This window comes from Charadrius vociferus, unplaced genomic scaffold (assembly GCF_000708025.1).
Source record: "Charadrius vociferus isolate BGI_N301 unplaced genomic scaffold, ASM70802v2 scaffold112, whole genome shotgun sequence".
Taxonomy (NCBI): Eukaryota; Metazoa; Chordata; class Aves; order Charadriiformes; family Charadriidae; genus Charadrius; species Charadrius vociferus.
The window spans coordinates 161,781-181,826 of record NW_009647011.1 but is presented as its reverse complement, the minus strand read 5'-3'; the positions used below and the strand labels follow the sequence as shown (position 1 = coordinate 181,826).

Below are 20,046 nucleotides of genomic sequence, written 5' to 3'. Positions count from 1 at the left end.
AAGTGCTTTAAATTGGGAAAAATTAATAAACTGTAAAAGTGACCCAAACTTGCTTGATTCTTTTTGTATGTGGCCATCTTTATATTAATTACAGTATGGAAAGAAATAAGTATTGAGACGTGATATTTTTCAACTTGACACTCCATTTTTCATTATTATATCTTCCTTGATCCAAGAATAAATGGTTTTGCACTCACAAATGTCATTTCCAATTTTATTTTTTTTTTATTCCATATAGCTCTTCTTCCTTTTTTGATAACTGGTGGCTTAGTAGATTGCTATTTAGAAAGTTACTCATTAGAAGCATTAGGAAAAAGTGAACTGATGCCTTTGTAACAGCACTGGTTGACCTGACAGTCTTTTCAACACTTAGTGACAAGATTAAAGGGGGAAGGCAGGGAAGTGAAATAAAATTTAAAAAAACCCCAAAACACAACAACCCAAGGAACTACTGCTGTTGCAAATAATTCTCCCCTATGATTTTACCCAGGTTCACCTTTTCTAGCCAATGAAGATGGTGTACTCGGAGGTGTGATAGTTCTTCGGTCTTGCAGGTGTTCAGCAGAGCGTGAATCATCACAGGAAAAGCCAACTTTACTAGGTAAGAAATTCTTATTCATTTCCACTTGAGCTACGTGCTAGCTCAGTGTGAAAGATGAAATATGTCTGTGCATGTTTACCATTGTTCAAAGGCCACAGAGAAAACAAAAAGGATTGAAATTGTTTGAGGTGGTAAAACTCTAGAAAGTGAAATAGTAGTATTAGCCTTGTTTGTTCTCTAAAACTGCGGAAAAGAGCATTCTTTCTGACTCATTATTTCTATGCAGAATTGTGATTCAGAGGGTTGTGTGGGATCCTTCTAAAACCATGCCATAGAAATAACGGTTGCCTGTGGCAAGGCAGGGGATGTTCCTCGTAGAAAAAAATCACACTTTTAGCTACGGGTAATGCATATGAGTGTTTACTGCTTCCGAGTGGTTTATATGCTAAAAAAGTTCTTTGTTTGTCCTTTTTGCAGGACAAAATGTGAAAATTTGGAGGATACACTTAAAAGTTGGAAGGAAAGTTGTTTTATGGTTAGATTTTTTTTGTTGTGCCCAGGAAAATCTGTTTGGATAAATCACAGTTACTATTTGCATATGCAGACAACAGGAGTACTTGCTTTTTTTTTTATTGAGATTAGGAAAAAACTGTACTTTGCCTCCATGAGTAGCTGACTGGTCTAAAAGGCGCTGAGCTTTATGGCCCTTCAGTCCTGTTTATGTCCTAGAAACACGATCCTCATCTGTCTTGCTGCTTTGCAGCAGAATGAGTGTATTATAGTAAACTGTCATGTGGTCGTCGTAGAGAAACAGCTAGGAAACTGGACGCTGTAGGCGACTAGCAGAGGTGGGTGGAAATACAACCCAGAGACAGTAAAGCCCGTGTTCCTCTTTGAAGGCAGGGATTTGGGGCTGGGGGCGTATGAATTACTTCAGCATGACATGGGTACCATCTCCTTTCCTGTGGTGCTCCTCGGATGTGGGCATGTGCGTCTGGTCATGCCATGTGCTTATGTATTGGGTCACATGGACCTGTCTATTTATTAAGCATATTTATGTTATGCTACCAGAATTAAAAGGTTTTTTCCCTTTGTATAATCCTCTGCTTTATTATGGTTTCCCCAAGTGTTTCATGAATCCCTGTCAGTAGCATTACAGGTTTGAAGTAGCTTTCATATCTTTTAAGCTCTGACATGACAAACTTGATCACCTAATTTAACTTTGTGTATTATGGCAGGTCGTAGCATCTCACCTGGTAATTGTTGAATTGCATAATTTCTTTTTATTCTGTAGGCTATTGTTTAGAAAGACACCTCACTTTTTTTTTCTTTTTTTTTTTTTAAATTCATTACTGCTTTTGTCCCACTAAATGCGAACATTGTGTCACCAGAGTTTGCCTGCTTACAGCCAGCCTGGAGTAGCAGGCAGAGCGTGTGCTAAAGCTGAGCCAGCGGATACATTCTTAATGATGGGTTAACCCACACAAACTCCAGTATTTATTGCTGTCTGTTCAGTGACTTCCAGAATGTTAGGGTCAAGTTGTTATAGTTGCACAGGATGTGTATGTTATCTTTCAGTTTTGTTCTTGTGTTACACCTTGCTAGTTTGCATTACAGGAATAACTGTGACGTTATTGATCTAGTGGAAAAGCATCCTACAACATAAATTCTATCCCTAAAAAGGAGTTAAGAAAATGAAAATACAAGTTTGATTAAATAACAACAAACGAGATCAACTTAACCTTCAATTTCTTATGTTTGGAAGAGAAATATTTCTATTCATTTAATGTTTGTCATTCATGTAAGAAACCATGTCCCTTTTAAGGAAGATTTGGTATTTTTTCCTCAAAAATTATTACAGAAAGTCCCCATATATCATACATCGTAAATAAAGACTATTTGTCCATTGATTTTTGGCTTGCTTTCCACTGAAATAGGATTAATGTAGTAATGTAAGTATGTAATTTAGGATTTTCATTGTAATTCCACTACTTGTAATAGCTAGCAATAACCATGTTTCATGCTAGTACATGCTACCTTTGGTTGACAATGTAGAAGGAAAAAAATTTTAAAAACTTAAAAGGACATGCCTAGAGTTATCAAAGGCAAAGGAATAATATTTTGCGGGTATTTGGCCTGAACTGCTGCCCAGCTTCTCAAAATTGAAAGATAAGATTAAATTTGTCTCCAAAAAATAGATGCTTTCACTGACAGTTGAACCTTTAGGGTGTTAGGGAGGGGTTGGCCTCATCGAACGCAGTTCCATTGCACTAAATATGTTTTACTCTCTGAAAGCTTTTGACTAACCTTTGACGATATCAGTCATGAATCTATTATGGGGGGAGCAAATCACATACCTAAATGAAGTTCATTTTTCTTTTATGACAATATCTACATATCTGTCAGAATCTTCAAGTCTTGCCGGGATTGTCTAAACTTTGATCTTCTACTTCAGGTTAATTGCTATGCAAGGATAAATGGTTCAAAGGATAAGCATACTCAGCATGCTGTGACCTTCATCAAGTATATTAAAGCAACCTGTGGAAAAAGAAGGACTAAGAGTTTTAAAAACACCTAATGATGCTTTTTGCAGTATGTGAAAGTCTCTCTCTAAAGAAATATCTGGAAATAGCTTTTCATGGCACCTTGTGTAATTCATATAAGACTCCTCCTTCATGTAATCCAAAGGAAAAATATACACTTCAGTGCAATTTTTAAACCTTTTACAGTATTCTGTGAAACACCCTGAATTCTGATCAGCTACTTCTTCTTACTTTTTCCCCCTTCCAAATTTTGTACTTAATGAACGCAAAGAAAAATGGCTGTGACATAGAGCAAGAAGAATGCAGTGTGGCGATTTATAAAGCTCCACTGGATGGGAGCTAAACATGTGAATAACGTGCTCTTTTTCTGAATTTTGTGTTGCAGCTGAGTAGGGAGGGGGGTGCGTGTGTGTTTATATAAAGATACCTGTGTATCGGTTGGTCTTTAACAGTTGTATCCTATATGAGCTGTGAGTATACAGTACCAGGAAGCTGATGCTGTATAGCTAGTGCTAGACATCAAAGTGATCAGACCTGAGAGTCATAGGATAGAATCATTGAATTGTTGAGGTTGGAAAAGACCTTTAAGATCATCGAGTCCAACTGTTAAGCTAGCACTGCCAAGTCCATCACTAAACCATGTCCCTAAGCACCGCTTCTGCCCGTCTTTTAAATGCCGCCAGGGATGGGGTGACCCCCCCGCTTCCCGGGCCAGCCTGTTCCAGTGCTTGACAACCTTTTCAGTGAAGAAATTTTTCCTAACCTCCTCTGGTGGAACTTGAGGCCATTTCCTCTTGTCCTGTCGGCTAGGAGAAGAGACTGACCCCCACCTGGCTACAACCTCCTTTCAGGTAGCTGTAGAGAGCGATAAAGTCTCCCCTCAGCCTCCTTTTCTCCAGGCTAAACAATGCCGGTTCCCTCAGCCGCACCTCATAAGACTTGTGTGCTCCGGACCCCGCACCAGCTTCGTTGCCCTTCTTTGGATGCGCTCCAGCACCTCGATGTCTGTCTTGTAGTGAGGGGCCCAAAACTGAACACAGTACTTGAGGTGCGGTCTTACCAGTGCCGAGTACAGGGGGACAATCGCTTCCCTATACCTGATGGCCATGCTATTCCCAGTACAAGCCATTCAGCATACTTTTGGGACCAAGTCTTGCTTTAATTTTGCCAGGCATCTTTCTTGCATATTGTGCAGTGTTATTTTGCTTCCATCGAACATCTCTCCTCTTTTTCCTGCAGGATTATTTTGCTTTTACCAGATGTCTTTCCTGCCTGCCCTGTATCTTCAGTTCTCATCTTGCAGACTTTACTGCTTCTGCATGTTTTCCTGTATCCTACTTGTGCAGCTAAACCATAAATCTCCATTTACCCATTGATTGTTACATATGATACATATATTTATGCTCAGGTCTGTGAAAAAATGCTTGTTACTGGTTATTCTATTGATAGTGTTACAATTCTATAGAATCCTTCTACGCCATTTGCATTTATGCTATTGTAGCGTGCTTATGGCTGAGTTCAAGGCAAGCAAATGCAAATTATATCTGCCTCTATTTTATGGGTGGAACAGACCTCTGCTTTAAAAGTTGATTCTATCTTTTACCTGTAGTTGCAGTTGATGTATTTCTCGTCTTGGAGGTTCTATGTCATTGAAGTAACATTCTCATTCTGGGTATTAGTTCTGCAATGTGTGACTGCAGATAGTGCAGGAAAATCTTGTTTCATAGCTGTTTCTTTTGAAACTGAATTCTGGTAAGTAGTTTTTGTTCTTTTAAGTTTGTTTTTTGTCCTTTCCCAAACTATAATTTGAACTTTATTTGTTTCTCAAGATTCCAGTCATGTTAAAATACATCTTATATTTTAAACCAACGCATTTTTTGTGACTTCTTGCATTTTTCTTTATAGTGGAATTTCTGTGGAGCCATACAACAGAGAGCATGTGTGTAGGATATATGTCTGCACAGGATGGCAAAGCTAAGGTAAGCCATGAAGAATAGGTTGTAATACAGTAGAACAATTGCAGAAACTAGGAGAATGTGATGTAATGATAATGAAATATATAAGAAACTTCTACCATTAACAGAATGGGAAAAGTAATAGGTGCATAAGCAGTTAAATGTATGTGTTGACTGGGCTTTTTTTTTTTAATTGCAGCAGTTAACAAACCTGCACTAATGTACGTATTATGTCAGGAAAAGGTGCCACAAACACATTTCTGTTTCCTCTGCTGGCAGTAACTCTATTTGAATAACTTTAGCTTGATTCAGTTACACTGGCTATTTAGGGTTGTACAGTATTTTTCTGTGGGCATGTCTTCCTCCAGATAAAGCATTTGCACCAAGGAAGAAGGAGGATATAAAACAAACTTCGAAGAAGTTCCTAGAATAGCCTCTGTGGTAAACAATTTGGATATTAACATCCATGGTTCTTCTAGTTTCTTGGCGTCTAATTATATTTTTCGTTTCTGGAATGAGAGAAATATGTTAAAACTGAGTTTAGCAGTGGAAACTGGAAAAATGCTTAACACGAAACAGTAGAGGTTAACCAAGTGGATGAGAACCACCTACTCTTATGAATATAGTATTGAAAGGAGAAAAGGGCAAGTTTTGCGATGCAGCAACTCGAGCATTTAGGAGAGGTGTTTGGACAATGAGAATGAAGATGGGAGAAGCTGCAAGCAGAGCCAAAATCATACTTTCTGTAGGCATTTCTAAATTTACAGCCGTCGGTATTCAAGACTAAGAGTGAACAGTCAGAAGTATTTAAAGGAAGTGACAAAAGTAGGGGAAAAGGTAGACTAAGAAGGCTGCCTGATATGGTTGAACTAATGGGGGAGGTGGGGGTGTTCACTGGAATATTTGCATGAGAGGAGAAGATGGCAGCCAAGAGGTTTATACCAGCAGATAAGAGCAAGAAGGACATCCAGCATTTTGATGGTAGAATTTAAAGAAGGACAACTTTTAAAGCCTGGAAAAGGAAAGAATTTGAGGGCCTGGGTATGTATTTTTTTTTTTTCTTTTTCACCCTTTACTTCATTTGAGAGATAAATACAAAGGAGGATGTGAGTGAGATAACAAAAGAACATACAAAAGAAGGAAATAGACATCAGATATTTCAAACAGCAAGAATGGTGTAGCATGCTGGTTGAAGCATTGGGAATAAATGAGTTCATCCTCAAGGAATAAAATGTATAGGAAAAAAAAAAGACAAGAATGCCCCAGAAGAAGGAGGAAGATAAAAAAAGCAGCTGGTAAAGGAAGTGCTGGTAGAGGTGTTATTGAAATACTCACTTTCATAGCTTACGTAGAGTTCTTTCCCGTTGATTATCCATGGAATAGGGTGTGGTTTTACTTTCCTTAATATTTATTTTAGATTTATTAGAAAAGAATCCAAACTCAGGCTAAAAGCTCAGACTGAACTGAGGTAAGCTAAAGCAAGCTCAGCTGCAGATGTTCTACTATTTGCTAGTTAGTTTAAAAGTAAGTATATTGTGTTCACAGTGAAATAAGGATATTTATTAGAATGAGCAATGTTAAATAATTACAGTGTGCACACCTGCCTCTGGCTTACACTGCAAGCTCAAAATATTCTTGTTTCTTCCTGGTAGTGTCTGTCTAATTAATAAATAAATGCTAAATATGAAATCTGTCTGGTAATGAGTACTAGCATGACAGTGCCATGCCCAGAGATGTTTTCCTACTCACAGTTGCAACATTTGACATCTGGTGTGCATTGTTTTCATCCTGCTGGTAAATTCTCCAGCTGGTAATCTTGATTGTGCTGACAGACACAGCTGCTCTTCTTGGTTCACTTTTAAATTATGTTTTTGACCTTCATTGAAGAGTTAATCCCCCTCCCTTTCTTCCTCCTTTGAGTCTGTGGCCACAAATGCTTTCCAGAGAAAAACCACAAATGCTTTTGCTGCTGACTTCTATTGATCAAAAAAAGCCTTCTGTCATAAAAGCTGGAATTTTATTCTGCTACAACTAGGGCTAAGTTATAGATGGAAAACTAGGCTTGAAATAGAACACAATGCATTTCAAGTAAAAAAAAAAAAATCCCTTTTCTTTAATAGAGTAACTGTTTTGGTACAATTAATTTTGAGTGCTTGCCATGAAAGAATAATGGTATAAGAATTCATAAAAGTATAAAATATCACTTGTTTATGAGTACCATAGGAAAATGATCAGGCAGCGGCTTGTAGGGGAACATCTTGCTTTCCTGTTTTTCTAGGGTGGTAAAGAGCTTCAGTTTTTATTTCTTTCATCAATCTAGGACTCCAGTTTTATTCTTAAACCAAGGGATTGTCACAGTGGCTGATTCTGTGTTGGTTCAATTTAATGAACATGAAACCATATTTTTATAGCAAGACTTTTAGAAAGTGAGAAGGTTTTTAAGTGTCTACTGTTATGAATTAGACTAATATTAGAATCAGAATTGAATAAAGGGGTACATGCTAAGGAAAAAAAAAATCCAGCTTTATAATCTTTGCGTGATTCTTTTTGCATTGGTGGTTAATGCATTTCATAGTAAGACCTAGCTCCTGAAGCCCACATGAAGATTGTGGCAATATAGGAGGCTTTTCTCACAAGGCACTTAGACATTTACAAGCTAGATACCAACTCATCTGCAGACCCTGGTATGCTCGAGAGGTGGAAACATATTCAACCGATTAACTGTCCGTAACTCCTTAAAAGAAAAGTGGGACAGGGAAGTAGGATGGGAGACATGAGGTGGATTGTACATGCTGACCTGCCGGCGCTTCTGGCTGTTAACACTGTGAGCTCTCCAAGTACTGATTTGGAAGCAGCCGTGCAACAGGGGTTTATTTCCTCCCAGTTTAGAAAAAACTGGGCTCTGCAGCCCGCCACTTACCTCCAGACTGGACTGCCTGAATGCTAACTCGCCAGTATAAAATGGCTGAGCCTGCAAGAGCTGTGGAACAATTTTGCACTGTGACTAATAATTGTTTGATTTAGAGCATACTTTCTGGAAAGGTGTCCAGTCTTTTTTTGGAAAACCAGTTGCCTGGAACAGTCATTGTTTCCTGTTGAACGTTGGTTTAAAATGTTTGGCTGAATGTTAATCTAAAAATACTGTGGAGGCTTGCCAGGTGAACTAAGTTCACACCTTATTGCTGACACAGTCATCTCTGGTTGCGTGGCCTGTTACTTGCCTTTAGCTCTCTCTCAACATTGAAAGTATTTCAGCTCCTTCACCACTGATAGCACTGGCAATGTCATCTTCACTGCTTGCATAGTGGATATCTCATTGACTTCCCTCTGGTTCTTATGCCCTTGAACCCTTACACCACTGCTGATCAAAGCACATCCGTGCTGGTTCAACTGTACTCTTCTTTGTTCATTGTCATCCCTCTTGACACGAGCAGTTTCATAATCACTCGGTGCCAGTGTTTGTCACATATTGGATGTGGAAGGAAGCTTTTTTATATACTTCTTTCAACTGACCTGGTGCCCGGGCGCCTCAGATATGATAAGCTTAAGGGACAGATATATTCTGTTTTAGATGTTGCCAGTCTCAGACTTCTTTCCTGAAGCAATACCGTGACAGATTGTTTCAACATTAGGCTTGTTCTTTGGAAGGATGAATGGACTTCCCGAGATCTCCTGAAACAAGTTCCTGCATTGCCATCTATATCATGGCAGAATTGTCACTTAAGCTGACACTCAACTGTTTCTAGCCATTAGTGAGACTGTAAGAATATTCTAGGCTGCTGTGGAAGTTTCTGGCTGTGGCTATGAGAGTAGACAGGAAGTATTAACCTGTGGACTTCCTCTGCACTTAACCGGCTCCTTTTGTAGCAGTAAGTGCTGCATCAGCAAAGGTTAAGACTTCCAGATTGAAGGAATGTGAGATTAAATATCTTCATAAACTGAGGAGGTGTGTTTTTTCTTTTTTGTTATTGTGATGTTGACTTATGAATTACTTGATACAAATTCAAAATCTTTGATAAGCAATTAACTCTTTTAGATTTCCTGCCCAACCTTTCTTCTCTTTCTGACACTAGTCTTCAGAATAACTTTCCAGATGTTTTTTATAGATCCAACAGCTGATCATAGCATCAGCTAAGAAGGTCATCCTGTTACTGGAGCTCTGACCTCTTTAAAAGGTACTCTGGCAGCTTTCAGTTAATCAGTTCCAATTTTCCTGAACTGATTGGGTTACGTTCCAAGAGCTTAAGCAATTGTATTGTCACCATTGGGAAAACAGGTGTATTCTGATTACTACAGTGTTGCTTCCTGGAGTTCTGTCCCTCCTGTTGCGGGTGATGTGCAATATTTGAGGTCTTAACGGTTGGTGTAGCGTTTGGGAGAGCAGTTTGTGTGAGTTTGCATGAAGGGCTTTGAGACCTTCTAACATGTAATTTAGGAGGGGAAGAAATAAACCCTTGAATTCACCTATAATGTGATTTTAGATGTGAGTGGAGAACGAGAAGGAAAGGAGGTTAGTGGGTAGAAGTTAATTGACTCCTCTTAGTTACATAGTCTTCATGTCTTCTTGTTCTTTGTCTGCTCGCCTGATGGAGAACACTGCAAAGGAAAAGAAGTTCTTCAATCTCAAATGACAGTGCAGTGTATGCCTGCAATGTGAATTCACATACCAACTGCATCTCTTGAAGGTTCTGGTTATGGGTAGGCAGCATTTCTGTGATTGTGTTGTGTATCTGTACATAATCAAGCAGGAGCCCTTTTATCTCAGGCAGGGTCCGCAGAGTATTTGTTCACTTGAGGCCCACAGTATTCTGTGGACAGAAAGTATAAGTGGGCAGGATGTGCCATAGAACTTCTTTTTTCCTGGATCTCCCAAGTTTCTTATGTTATGTTAATGATTGAGAGAAGTTGTTGTTGGATGATGTTTTTACTTGAAAATAGGTTCTTCCTCACTGTGTTTTCAGTAGTATTTGAAATCAACAGTGCTTTCTTTCCAATGAAAGAGCCAATCTCAATACCAACAATGTGCAGTTTTGGTCCTGTGTTACGTGTGGGTATCTGAAATAATTTGTCAGCTTACTATGGTTCTTAGCATGTATAAATTTACTATATGATCTGTTTATAAATGCTGCTAACTTTTGCAATTATTGTAAATGTTGCAATACTTTTGAGATACCCTTGTAGTCACCTTATAGGTTTTAGTTTTTGAAACAGCTAGATGACCTAGACAATGAATTTCTAAAAATCTAGTTGTAATATTGAATGTAATCCAATTCAGTTGCCAGTTTAAATCTCTCTTTGGCAGATAGTCAGTTCTTATAACATGAATTACTAAGCTTTATGTTGTGGCAGGTTTTAATATTGCAAAGCTACATACGCAATTCTTTCCATTTTCTAATTCAAGTTGCTTTGCAAGATATGGGGTAACAGTAGTGAGAGTTGCATATTACTGTGTTTGAAAACATCCATCAGCAACAACTGCTGTGTACACCAAATGTTGTGGTTGCAATATACAAACAGAAACTTTAACCTTGACAGTTAATTTCATTTTCCAGTATGAGAAAACATAGTGGACAGGGAGACCGTTTCCAGTTCACTTTTCCTGTTGAGCTGTTAGGTGTTGCAATCAGATTTATCTGCCTTTACTAACACTGTACAATTCAGCAAAATTACTTTCCTCTGTTTGAAGTGATACATATGACAAACACTGATTGTAGTGACTGTTGTTGGTTTTCTGATGATGGGTGCTTTATCTTACTTTGTGAGTAAAACGTCTGTGAAAGCACTTTGTCAGGAGAAGGGCCGTTACCCAGTGCTCATTGGGTGAAGAAACACATCTTGGAAGAATCCTAATTCTAATTTGAAAATTAGTGGAAAATTTTACTGGGCCTGTTTAGTTAACAGAAATACTAAGTCAAATAATTCAGTCATTCATTTCAGACTACAGAGACAGTCTTTTAACTTCATGAGACAGGAAAAGTGTATGTCACTGTTATCCTTTTTTTTCTTTTCTTTAATCTGTGCTCTTGTCTGCAGACTGGGAAATCAGTCAGAAATTTTCACTTGAAAAGAACTCTGTGAATACAGTAGAGCATCCAGTTCTCTCTTAAAAATAAGGTGTTTATATTTGTTGGAAATAACCTTCAGTGCGAAGACACCAATGAAAATATTTGGCTTGCAGTCCTTCAGGGAAATTAAGGGCTCTGAGATAAGTTCAGGTTTTTCGGTTAAGTTCTTGCATAAAGCCAGTAGTTTTGGAACTCTCCTCATATTTGGCCGACATATTTTAGAACAGAGCAGAGAAGATGGGACTGTGTATCCAGGTATGCAAATATAAATGCAATAACCTAATTTAGCACCTGCAATTCAGAATGGTAAAAATTACATTTTAAGATATGTGGCAGTATTTTAGAATACCTCTACAAAAACCTGGGCCACTGAGCTGAATAGATGATTGGTTGGTGCGTGGCTTTAGACATGTGTGAATGGTTTAGAGAGATTAAAATGCTTTAGTTTTCAACTTTCTTAAAATATGGTGTATTTTTTGTAATGCATTAGATTAATGTTTTTAGATACATAAATAGTGTACAGTAATAAACTCAACCCACAGAATGAATTTGAGCTTGGAAAACTGTTAGCTTCCTAAGCAACCTGTGTATAGAAATTGGTACTTTAAATGCCTGAGAGCCAGAAGCGTGCCATCAGTATGTCTGTCTTTTTGCCAACAAGGACAATCATTGTGGAGCCCCTCTTCTCCCCCCCCTTTTCTTTTCTTCTTTAAGATCTCACCAAACGAGTTGCACATGGGATATTCTGACAGCAGCAGTTGCCAGTATTTTGTGGGGCACCTTATCCTGTCGTATGGCAGGTGTACATTCAAACCATGTTGGAGGAGAGCTTCCCAGGAGACAGAGCAGTACAGGATGGCTGTTGCTGCCAAAATAGGCTATTACTGGCTAGAAAATAAACTGAGAATGTGTGGCCAGGTGGTTCTCATGGTGGAAGTGTGTACCCAGCTAGAAAGCTCTGAATTTCTAAAGAATATATGGGTTTGGTGGTACTTTTCTTTAAGGCCTAAAGTTGTAGAAAGCGATTTCATTAAGTATACAATGTCCTTGGTCTTTCATTATGTTTCAGCTCAATAGGGTAATGAATGGAAAAAGTTTGTTTTATAAATTATTCTGTCCAAAGTGTATCCTGAGCATGTAATAAGAAAGCTAAACACATGAAGTACTCCCTAGATTAGCTTAAGAACTGAATGTGCTGCCATCTGGTAGTTGTACTCTGTCCTCTTGGCAGCATTTGGTTGACTTCAGTTTTCTCATGCAGCGCTGTCTGTCTTTTGGCTTAAACTTAATATTCATTTTACATTGTATTTATGCTTTTAATGAAAATAAAAAAAAAAAGGAATCTTTTGTGACAAACTAATGCTTTTATGTGAATAAAAGGAGAGTAGTTCTTTAAAGACTAAAAGAAATCTTTTTTATATTAGGTTGTTTCAGAATCTTTGTCTATGAGACACGAAGTAAAGTAAGTCTTGGCACAATTTGCAGTATTTATGTTTGGGGTTTTTTTTACAAAAAAGTATACTGAAAATATGTCACTTGAAAAATAAATCAAATGTTCATGACGAGAAGATTAAACCAGATATTGTCCCTAGAGTAATTAACACTTATTCCAGGGCAGAAAGACCTATTAGTTTTGGACTTGAAGGGTAGTGGGAAACTTTCCAGTGTGCATCAAAAGGGACTGAGAGATAGTAACGTTCCACGGCTGGTGTCTGCAGCGCTGGGGTTGGGGGAGTTGGTTGCTCTGTGGTTTTGGTTTGGTTAGGAGGGGAAGAGGGAAACGTTGTGTGTTTGGATGGCAAGTACTTGGGGCAAGAATCAGTGTCTGAAGGTTGGTTAGCTTGTTTGTGCTTTATGGAGAGGTGGGAAGCAAAATCAAGTTTTTCATCTAGTGTTTACCTTTTTTCCTTTTGAACTGTGGGCACAAGGTTCCTCCTTGAAGCTGCAGACAAAGATCTGTGACTGGTTCCCTAGCTGTCAGGATCTCTGCTCCTATTAGGCCCTCACCAACCTCCTTTTTCTATAGGAAAGCAAATCAAATCAGAATATTCTCAGGGAGAGTAAAATTTCCATTGATGGAGCTGAAGGTATGGATACCCCCATTGTTCTTAATCTACCTTTCCTTGGTATATGGTTTCCTCAACGAGAGCCTTCCATGAAGCTGAGTGCTTAATTCAGGAAAACTTTTTCTTTTCCTGTTTTTGTGCTCCCAGGCACGATTTCCCCCAGATGTGGGTTCATTCAACTTGTAAAGCTGACGGACTAATCGAATTCAATTAAAAGCTTTCCAGTGTTGTTCTGTTTTGTTTGCTTTTTATTTTTATGTTTTCAAAATCTAAACCTAATCCACTGTACAATCTGGACTTAATGTAAAATATGATGTTGGGATATAAAAATGTAGCAAACTTTACAAATAAGTTCTGTGGTTGCATTTAAAAATATTAAATGTTCTTTGATCTTTCTTTTTCTTGACTAGAGTTTGTTCCTATGGTTAAGAACAAGGGAGATATAATTGTAAGAATTCACTTGGGAGTTTATCTGAAGTTGTCTTGACATGGCAATGTTACCCTTTCATATTACTTATTAGGTAACATATTTTAAACACTCGTCTTAGATGTATCTCATTTTTGTTCTACATGAGGCAGCCATTGGTGAAAGTAGTAAGTAGTTAGTGTAAAACAGCATCTGTATCTGCTCCATCATATAAAGTGGGCAAATAAACAGGATGCAAGTAAGGGCTTTAAGAAAGGTCTTGTTATATGTGGTTTGGGTGTTTCTGTAAATGGAAACGTACAGATGCTAGTGTATACGGGGTTGGGGGTCTCTTGTATAGGAAACATGTTTTTCCTTTCATAGGAGATGAGATTTTGTATAGGAAATGTATTTTGACAATGAAACTACTACTTGATAATGTATTGATAGATACTGACTCTCTGCTTATCCCCTCGTGTATTTTCCTTTCCTTGCTCAAAAACTTACTAGGACATTATGCTTTACTAACTTTTTAAAATAACAAGATCTATACATTTTATGTGGATTCAGTGAAGCCTCACATTTTGCTCCTGCAATTACATAAGGGTCTATTAGGCGTTTAACTCTGGGTAGTGGGATAAGTCAAACCTATGCAAAAGGTTAACTCGTAACTTTGGTCAGAGAACTGTTTTACACAAATCAGGTCTGTTGTAGTTACAACAAAAAAAATCGATGCTAAGATTCATGATAGTTCATGATAGTGCTAATATTTCTTCTGTTTCAGTAACAAGCTTCCTCTCTTCTGCCTCTTGGCAGCATCCTTGGGCCTCTGTGCTTTTTATTGTATTGCTGCAATGATCTCCTAATAATTCTGACTGATCACTGTGTAAGTGATCTCACTTATAAATGATGCCTGCCATACAATGGACTGCTGGTTTGCTTTGATCGTGGTATCTCACTAAACAATCAGCAGCATTCTTCTGCTGTGGAAATTTGCTACTGTGCCCGTCAAATAATGCAGCTTTTACACTGTCATCCTATCCCACTTTTCATTTAGAAATGTTCACAGACCTGGAAAAATGTCTTGGGTCTGTCGGTCATAAAATAAAAAAGATCCTTCTTCCACTTGTTTTTCTTCCTTTTTCTTTTTGTTTTTCTTATGAAATAACATCTCCAAAAGTTGTCAGCTACATTTTGGGGGAAACTGTAACAGATTTGAAAGGAATCTTTTCTTCTTGAAGTGGTAAATCAGGGTCGTAACCAAAATTGTTCTGAAAGTAGGAAGATGTTCATATATCAAGCAGGAAGGCCAGAGATCAAAGTTTTAGCAGTAAAATGAAAACTTTTAAATGTTTTTAATTAAGTCTTATTCTGTAATCTAACTGAAAACAAGACCACCTAAGAGCAGACACCAGGATACCCTTATCAAGAAAGGAATTAAAAGAAGCTGCCTCTGAGATATAAAATGTCTCTTCAATGCAATGAATTGTGGTTACAGTCTCAAATCACTTTCTGCCTAATTACTGCAAGTCATTCTTACTGAACTTTTATATCTATATTTTTTGTCACAACCCATTGCCTTATAGCAAGTTATATGTTTTGCAGCACTTATATCTTTTAAATGGGATAATGTGCTTACAAAAACTTAAGTATGTAGTTGGCTGCACTTACAGGAAGCTGTAATTTCTAAATGCCAGCAACTTCTGTGTTGTGAGCTTTATATTGTAGTAGGAATAATTTCTGGTTCCTAATTTAATAATTGTTTAAGCGTTATATGGTCTGTGCATTACTGAATCACTTAGTGAAACTTGTAACTCATGATGTGAATGAAGGCCAGCGCTCCTGCTTCGGTGGGAGGAGGGATGGCTGGAACGTAGCTTGAGCTGGCGAGTCCCTGCCATTGCCACTTTCTGCCTGGAGCCTGTGGAAATGCTGTTATCAGCCCTGTTGCATTTTACAGTTCCACTAAGGCTCTTTTTTATGTTTTATCAGAGTCCACTCAGCAGCTCTGAAAGTAGGAAACAGTAAAGTTTGTAGAAATGTGCCTCTGACTTCTTGTTGTTCCATTTAAGCACTGCTTTAGTCACTCGGCCATATTGATGTATCTGTAAGTAGCTTTTGCTGTAGCTCAAAGTCAACAATGTGGATGAAAACATAACCAGTTTTCACAGTATAAAAACATGTGCTTTGCATGTTTTTAGTCTTTACTTCTAACAATAAGACAAAGTATCTTTTAATAAGTGAATGCCTTTGCCCATCAGTAATAAAATGCACCTTAGAATATAAAGGATCTTTAACAGATTTTTAGTGTCAGAGTTACAATAGAGTTAGAAGCTGAAGTTTTGTGTCCACAAACACACGCACCCACTTTCCGGCTTTTACTTTCTGGCTGAAATATTACAGAGCCATCTCAAAGGCCTGCTTTTAAAACTTCTCCATGAAAAAGATGCCTGTTGACAGAAACACAATTGCTGTTTGGGTCCAATTATTTGACAGTTGGCAACAGATATTTTAGAGGAAGTCTTTGGGATTTTTTAGCTGGACGAGTAGGTATTTTATGCAGAGAAATTTCTTGTTTGCATCCTGATCATTGCAGTTGCCTTATGCTCTGAAGTGTTAGTTTATCTCTGTCAAATAGTTTATTGTGTCTAAGATTTCTGTAAGGCATATTTCTGTATGCAGTACTAAACTTTTTTGAACCTCCCTAAGAAATAGACTTATAGACCATGTAATGCCACAGTTATTTTTCTTTTGTCTTCACATTGGGTATTTCTTTGTTCTACTTTCAGTGCGCTGGGTCATCCAGTTTACCTTTTCTATGCATCTGTCATGGTCCTTCTCTTCATGTGTTAAACATTAACACAAACAAAATAAAAAAAAGAATCCCGGTTGTTTGCAGCTTTTCAAGTTGCTTTGTAGTTTGCCCTCAGACTTCAGTGATGGAACAGCTTAATTATTCAATACTTACAAGCTCGCTTTGTGTCCTGCATAATTTTGCCTCTCTTCTCACTCGATAATACTCTCTTGACTTGTCCACAGACTCACATTTCAAGACTTCCTCCTGGAGCAGTGGCAGGACAGTCTGTGGCAATAGAAGGAGGAGTTTGCCGGCTGGAGAGTCCAGAAAGCTCAACGAACAGCTGATTCCTCACTTCATTACAAAGAATGTGAATGACTTTTTGTACAATAAGTTTTTTGTGTTTTAACAGATGTTGGAAATTCTACTCTTGTTTTATACCCCGTATTGCAACCATGTGCACCATAACTTGAGACAAGTGCTGCTGTAGTTTATGTTCTCACTCTGTGAATGGGGGGGTGTGCATGTTCATTTTTTCCCTAATAAAATAGAAACTCTTCCCAATTTTGCAAAGATTATGTATGATTAATGATTGCGTTTTCATTATTTCATGTTTGAAAAATAACCGAAAGTTAAAAAAAAAATTAATTTAAAGATATGGTCACAATTGTCATTTATGTTCTAAATTTAAAAATAACAGGCCTTTGAAGTGGCTATATAATTATGCAAAAATGATCATGGTTTCTACGTTTCTCAGTGGTTTAAGGAAATCCAGAGGTGGTTTAAACATGGGTTGTTTTTTTCCTCCCCAATAAGGAGGACTTTTTTTTTTGGTCAAAGAATGGTTTCAGTGAAACAAACTAGAGCAAAATTAAGGCTAGAATTGTTTTTAAATAGTCTTATAGGTCATATCTCAGTTCCCAAACTAAGATGTTAATAGCTTCAAGCTGTATGTATTACAAAAAGCTATATGAAGATAATGTATCGTAATGCAGTCTTTATGTATAATGGAATATTACAATGTAAATAAGAAAACAAAGTTTATGGAAAGATTCGATATTATTCTTCGCTTCTGTTTTAAATCTATTTTTAAGAGAGGTACAGAAATGAACATATTACTGGATGCGAAGTGCAATGTGTATTAAATGGATGTTGGGAGGTCTGATACTAGCTTTCTTATTGATAAAGCAACTTCCTAAAGTCCAGCCACAGCATGGGTATTTATATAACTGTGTGTAAAATGTATGTACTGTGCATAAATTTACTGTAATACTTTTTATACCTTCAACAAAACTGCATTATAAAACAATGTAATCCTTGTCTGCCTTGTGAAGCATTGGCAGCTGAACTGTCGTTTGTCACCAGTTCTGATACGTTAGCCAGATTGCCTGAGTCCTAGAAGTGAGTTCTGACATACAATCTTCCATTCGGTAGTTTTTTCTTCACAGCACTGGCAGCAATAGAAGACTTTTGTAATTAATTAATTGTCCTGATAAGTATGCCAAAGAGAAACTAAAATAGTTCATTTTTTTCCCTGGTGGATATTTGATAATTCTGTTTTCAGAAATAGTGGATGAATAGATATTCAGACTGTATTCGCTTAATCGGGCATTGTACTTGCCTGTTTTGTAATGTTGTGCCTGCCTATAACAGACATACTTGACTGATTAAATGGTTACATTGATTGTAGTACCAATCTTTCATGGAAAAAAAAATCTTAATAAATTTTTTTTAATAGCCTGAGTTCATTTTTACTGTTACGTTGCAGGATACGCTGACATACTGTCATCTTTGTGTGTTTTTTTTAATTGTGACATCAATGTAGTCCTATAGTTAAAAATATTTCTATACAGTTCTGTAAATAATATGAAACAGAGGCTTTCCAGGTTGCAGACAAAACCAAAAGTGGAATGCATCTGTCTTGAAATAGTTTGTGCTGAGATATCAGACTGGATCCTAAGTGATATACTCATGGTCTGATGAAATGAAGAACGATACTACAACACTTCAGAAACGTTGCAACAAAGACACTGTGTTGTCACAGCCATTAAAATTGCTCTAATGTGCAGCGTTAAATGATTGTGTGGGCGCTTCACTACGTAGCAAGTGAAAAATTGAAGATCCTGTGTACGGGTTCATCTATACCCACATTTGAAAATGACATTGTTTTTGGAAAAGCTGAAGTAACGGTGTTAGCCTGCTTTCATTCTAAAAGTGCTTTTCAGTGTCAACTTCATAGAAACTTTGGCATAAATTCACTTTTACATGGAATAAGCATGGCAGAATGGCTTGTAAGGTGTAAATCGATTAATTGTTTCTTCCCCTTACTTACTTAGTATCTCTTTATGCAGATTTGGATTTCAGCATATGATTTTTCCCCACACTATCTCAAAATTTTATTTGTGTGTATACATACATACACATACATAAAATCATAACTCAAACAGCAGATAACAAGTTTTGCTTTTACTTTGCTTTTGTGTCTATATAAAATGCCAATTTTTTTTTTTAATTTTGTTTTATTTTTGTCAAAAAAGCCAGGCTTCTTCAGGAAGCTACGTAGGAATCATTGTTTGGAATTGAGCAGTGTGCCTTTTCATTGTCCAAACTTTCCTCCTTCTCTCTAGGTAGAGAAAAAAGGATAAAAAGGATTCTCTTGTCTTGAGAATCAGAAGCAAGGTGCAGAGCACAAACCAGGTACAGAGCTGATCTCCTACCTAAGGTACTCGTGAGAAAAAACGGTGTTAGCACATACGAATTTCTCTATCAGAAATCATGAATACTGTCAGGAGCAGAATTTGCTATCATCCAACTCCCACTTAAGCCAATGAAAGATCTTAGACTACTTTAATTATGGGTCTAATTCTGCTACTAGTTCTATTTTGAACTTAAAAGTGGCTTATGAAAAATAAATGGTGAGGACAGAGATACTTTGCGATGATGTCACCTAAACTCTCGTACGTGATGAGTAACCATTGCCACTGGCATAAGCAGATACAGTCCAAGAGGAAATTACACAGTTGACAGCAATAGCTGCCTAAAATTATAAAGGAAGGGCAACCAGATGAAATGCATATAAATACAAACAATTTGAATAATGCTGATTTTATACTCAAACACACAATTACATGTCCTAGAGTATTTTGTAGCAGACAGGTTGGTGCCAGAGTAGTCAGTCTTCTGCCATAATATATTTCACTGCTGAAAGTTTGTAATAGCCTAAAACAAACCTAACATTTTTTGCCTTCCTTTGCTCCGGTACCTTTATCTTTGCTTCTGTACCTTAACAGTGTGGCCCTTCAACGAGGGACTTCAAAGGGCCACAGTTGGGCAAGTCGCAGAGGAGAGGTCTGTTATGCTAAAAAAAAGTTTAGAGGAGATTTGAATTCAATTTTGTGTATTCTGTAGGTACGAAGAGTATGCTTCTCTGCTTGTACACTAACCTCCGGAAATGCTGTGAAATACCAGAGATTTGACTGAGGAGGAAGAGGGGACCTGATTTAGGGAAACTGCAGCCGTTCATCTGTAAAGGACAATGTGGAAGATGCTGTGAAAGGAGAAGGAAGCCCAAGAGGAAGCAAAGTTGGTAATAAATCCAGGGGTATTAGCAAGGCTGTGGTAACTGCTATCGTTAATTAAAATGTAAGCTAGCAGCAGATCCTAGAAAAAGAAG

General features: G+C 37.6%; 1 protein-coding gene across 1 annotated transcript in view; it reads left to right on the top strand.

Moving 5' to 3' along the window:
* Positions 1–18,149, top strand: part of TASP1 (taspase, threonine aspartase, 1) — an 86,777-nt gene extending 68,628 nt beyond the window's left edge. The window contains exons 11-13 of the mRNA XM_009895429.1: positions 491–601; positions 4,990–5,063; positions 16,616–18,149. Coding sequence (XP_009893731.1) covers positions 491–601; positions 4,990–5,063; positions 16,616–16,720 — 290 coding nt within the window. The 3' untranslated portion in view covers positions 16,721–18,149. The remainder of the gene's footprint in view (positions 1–490; positions 602–4,989; positions 5,064–16,615) is intronic.
* The last annotated feature ends 1,897 nt before the right edge of the window (positions 18,150–20,046 follow it).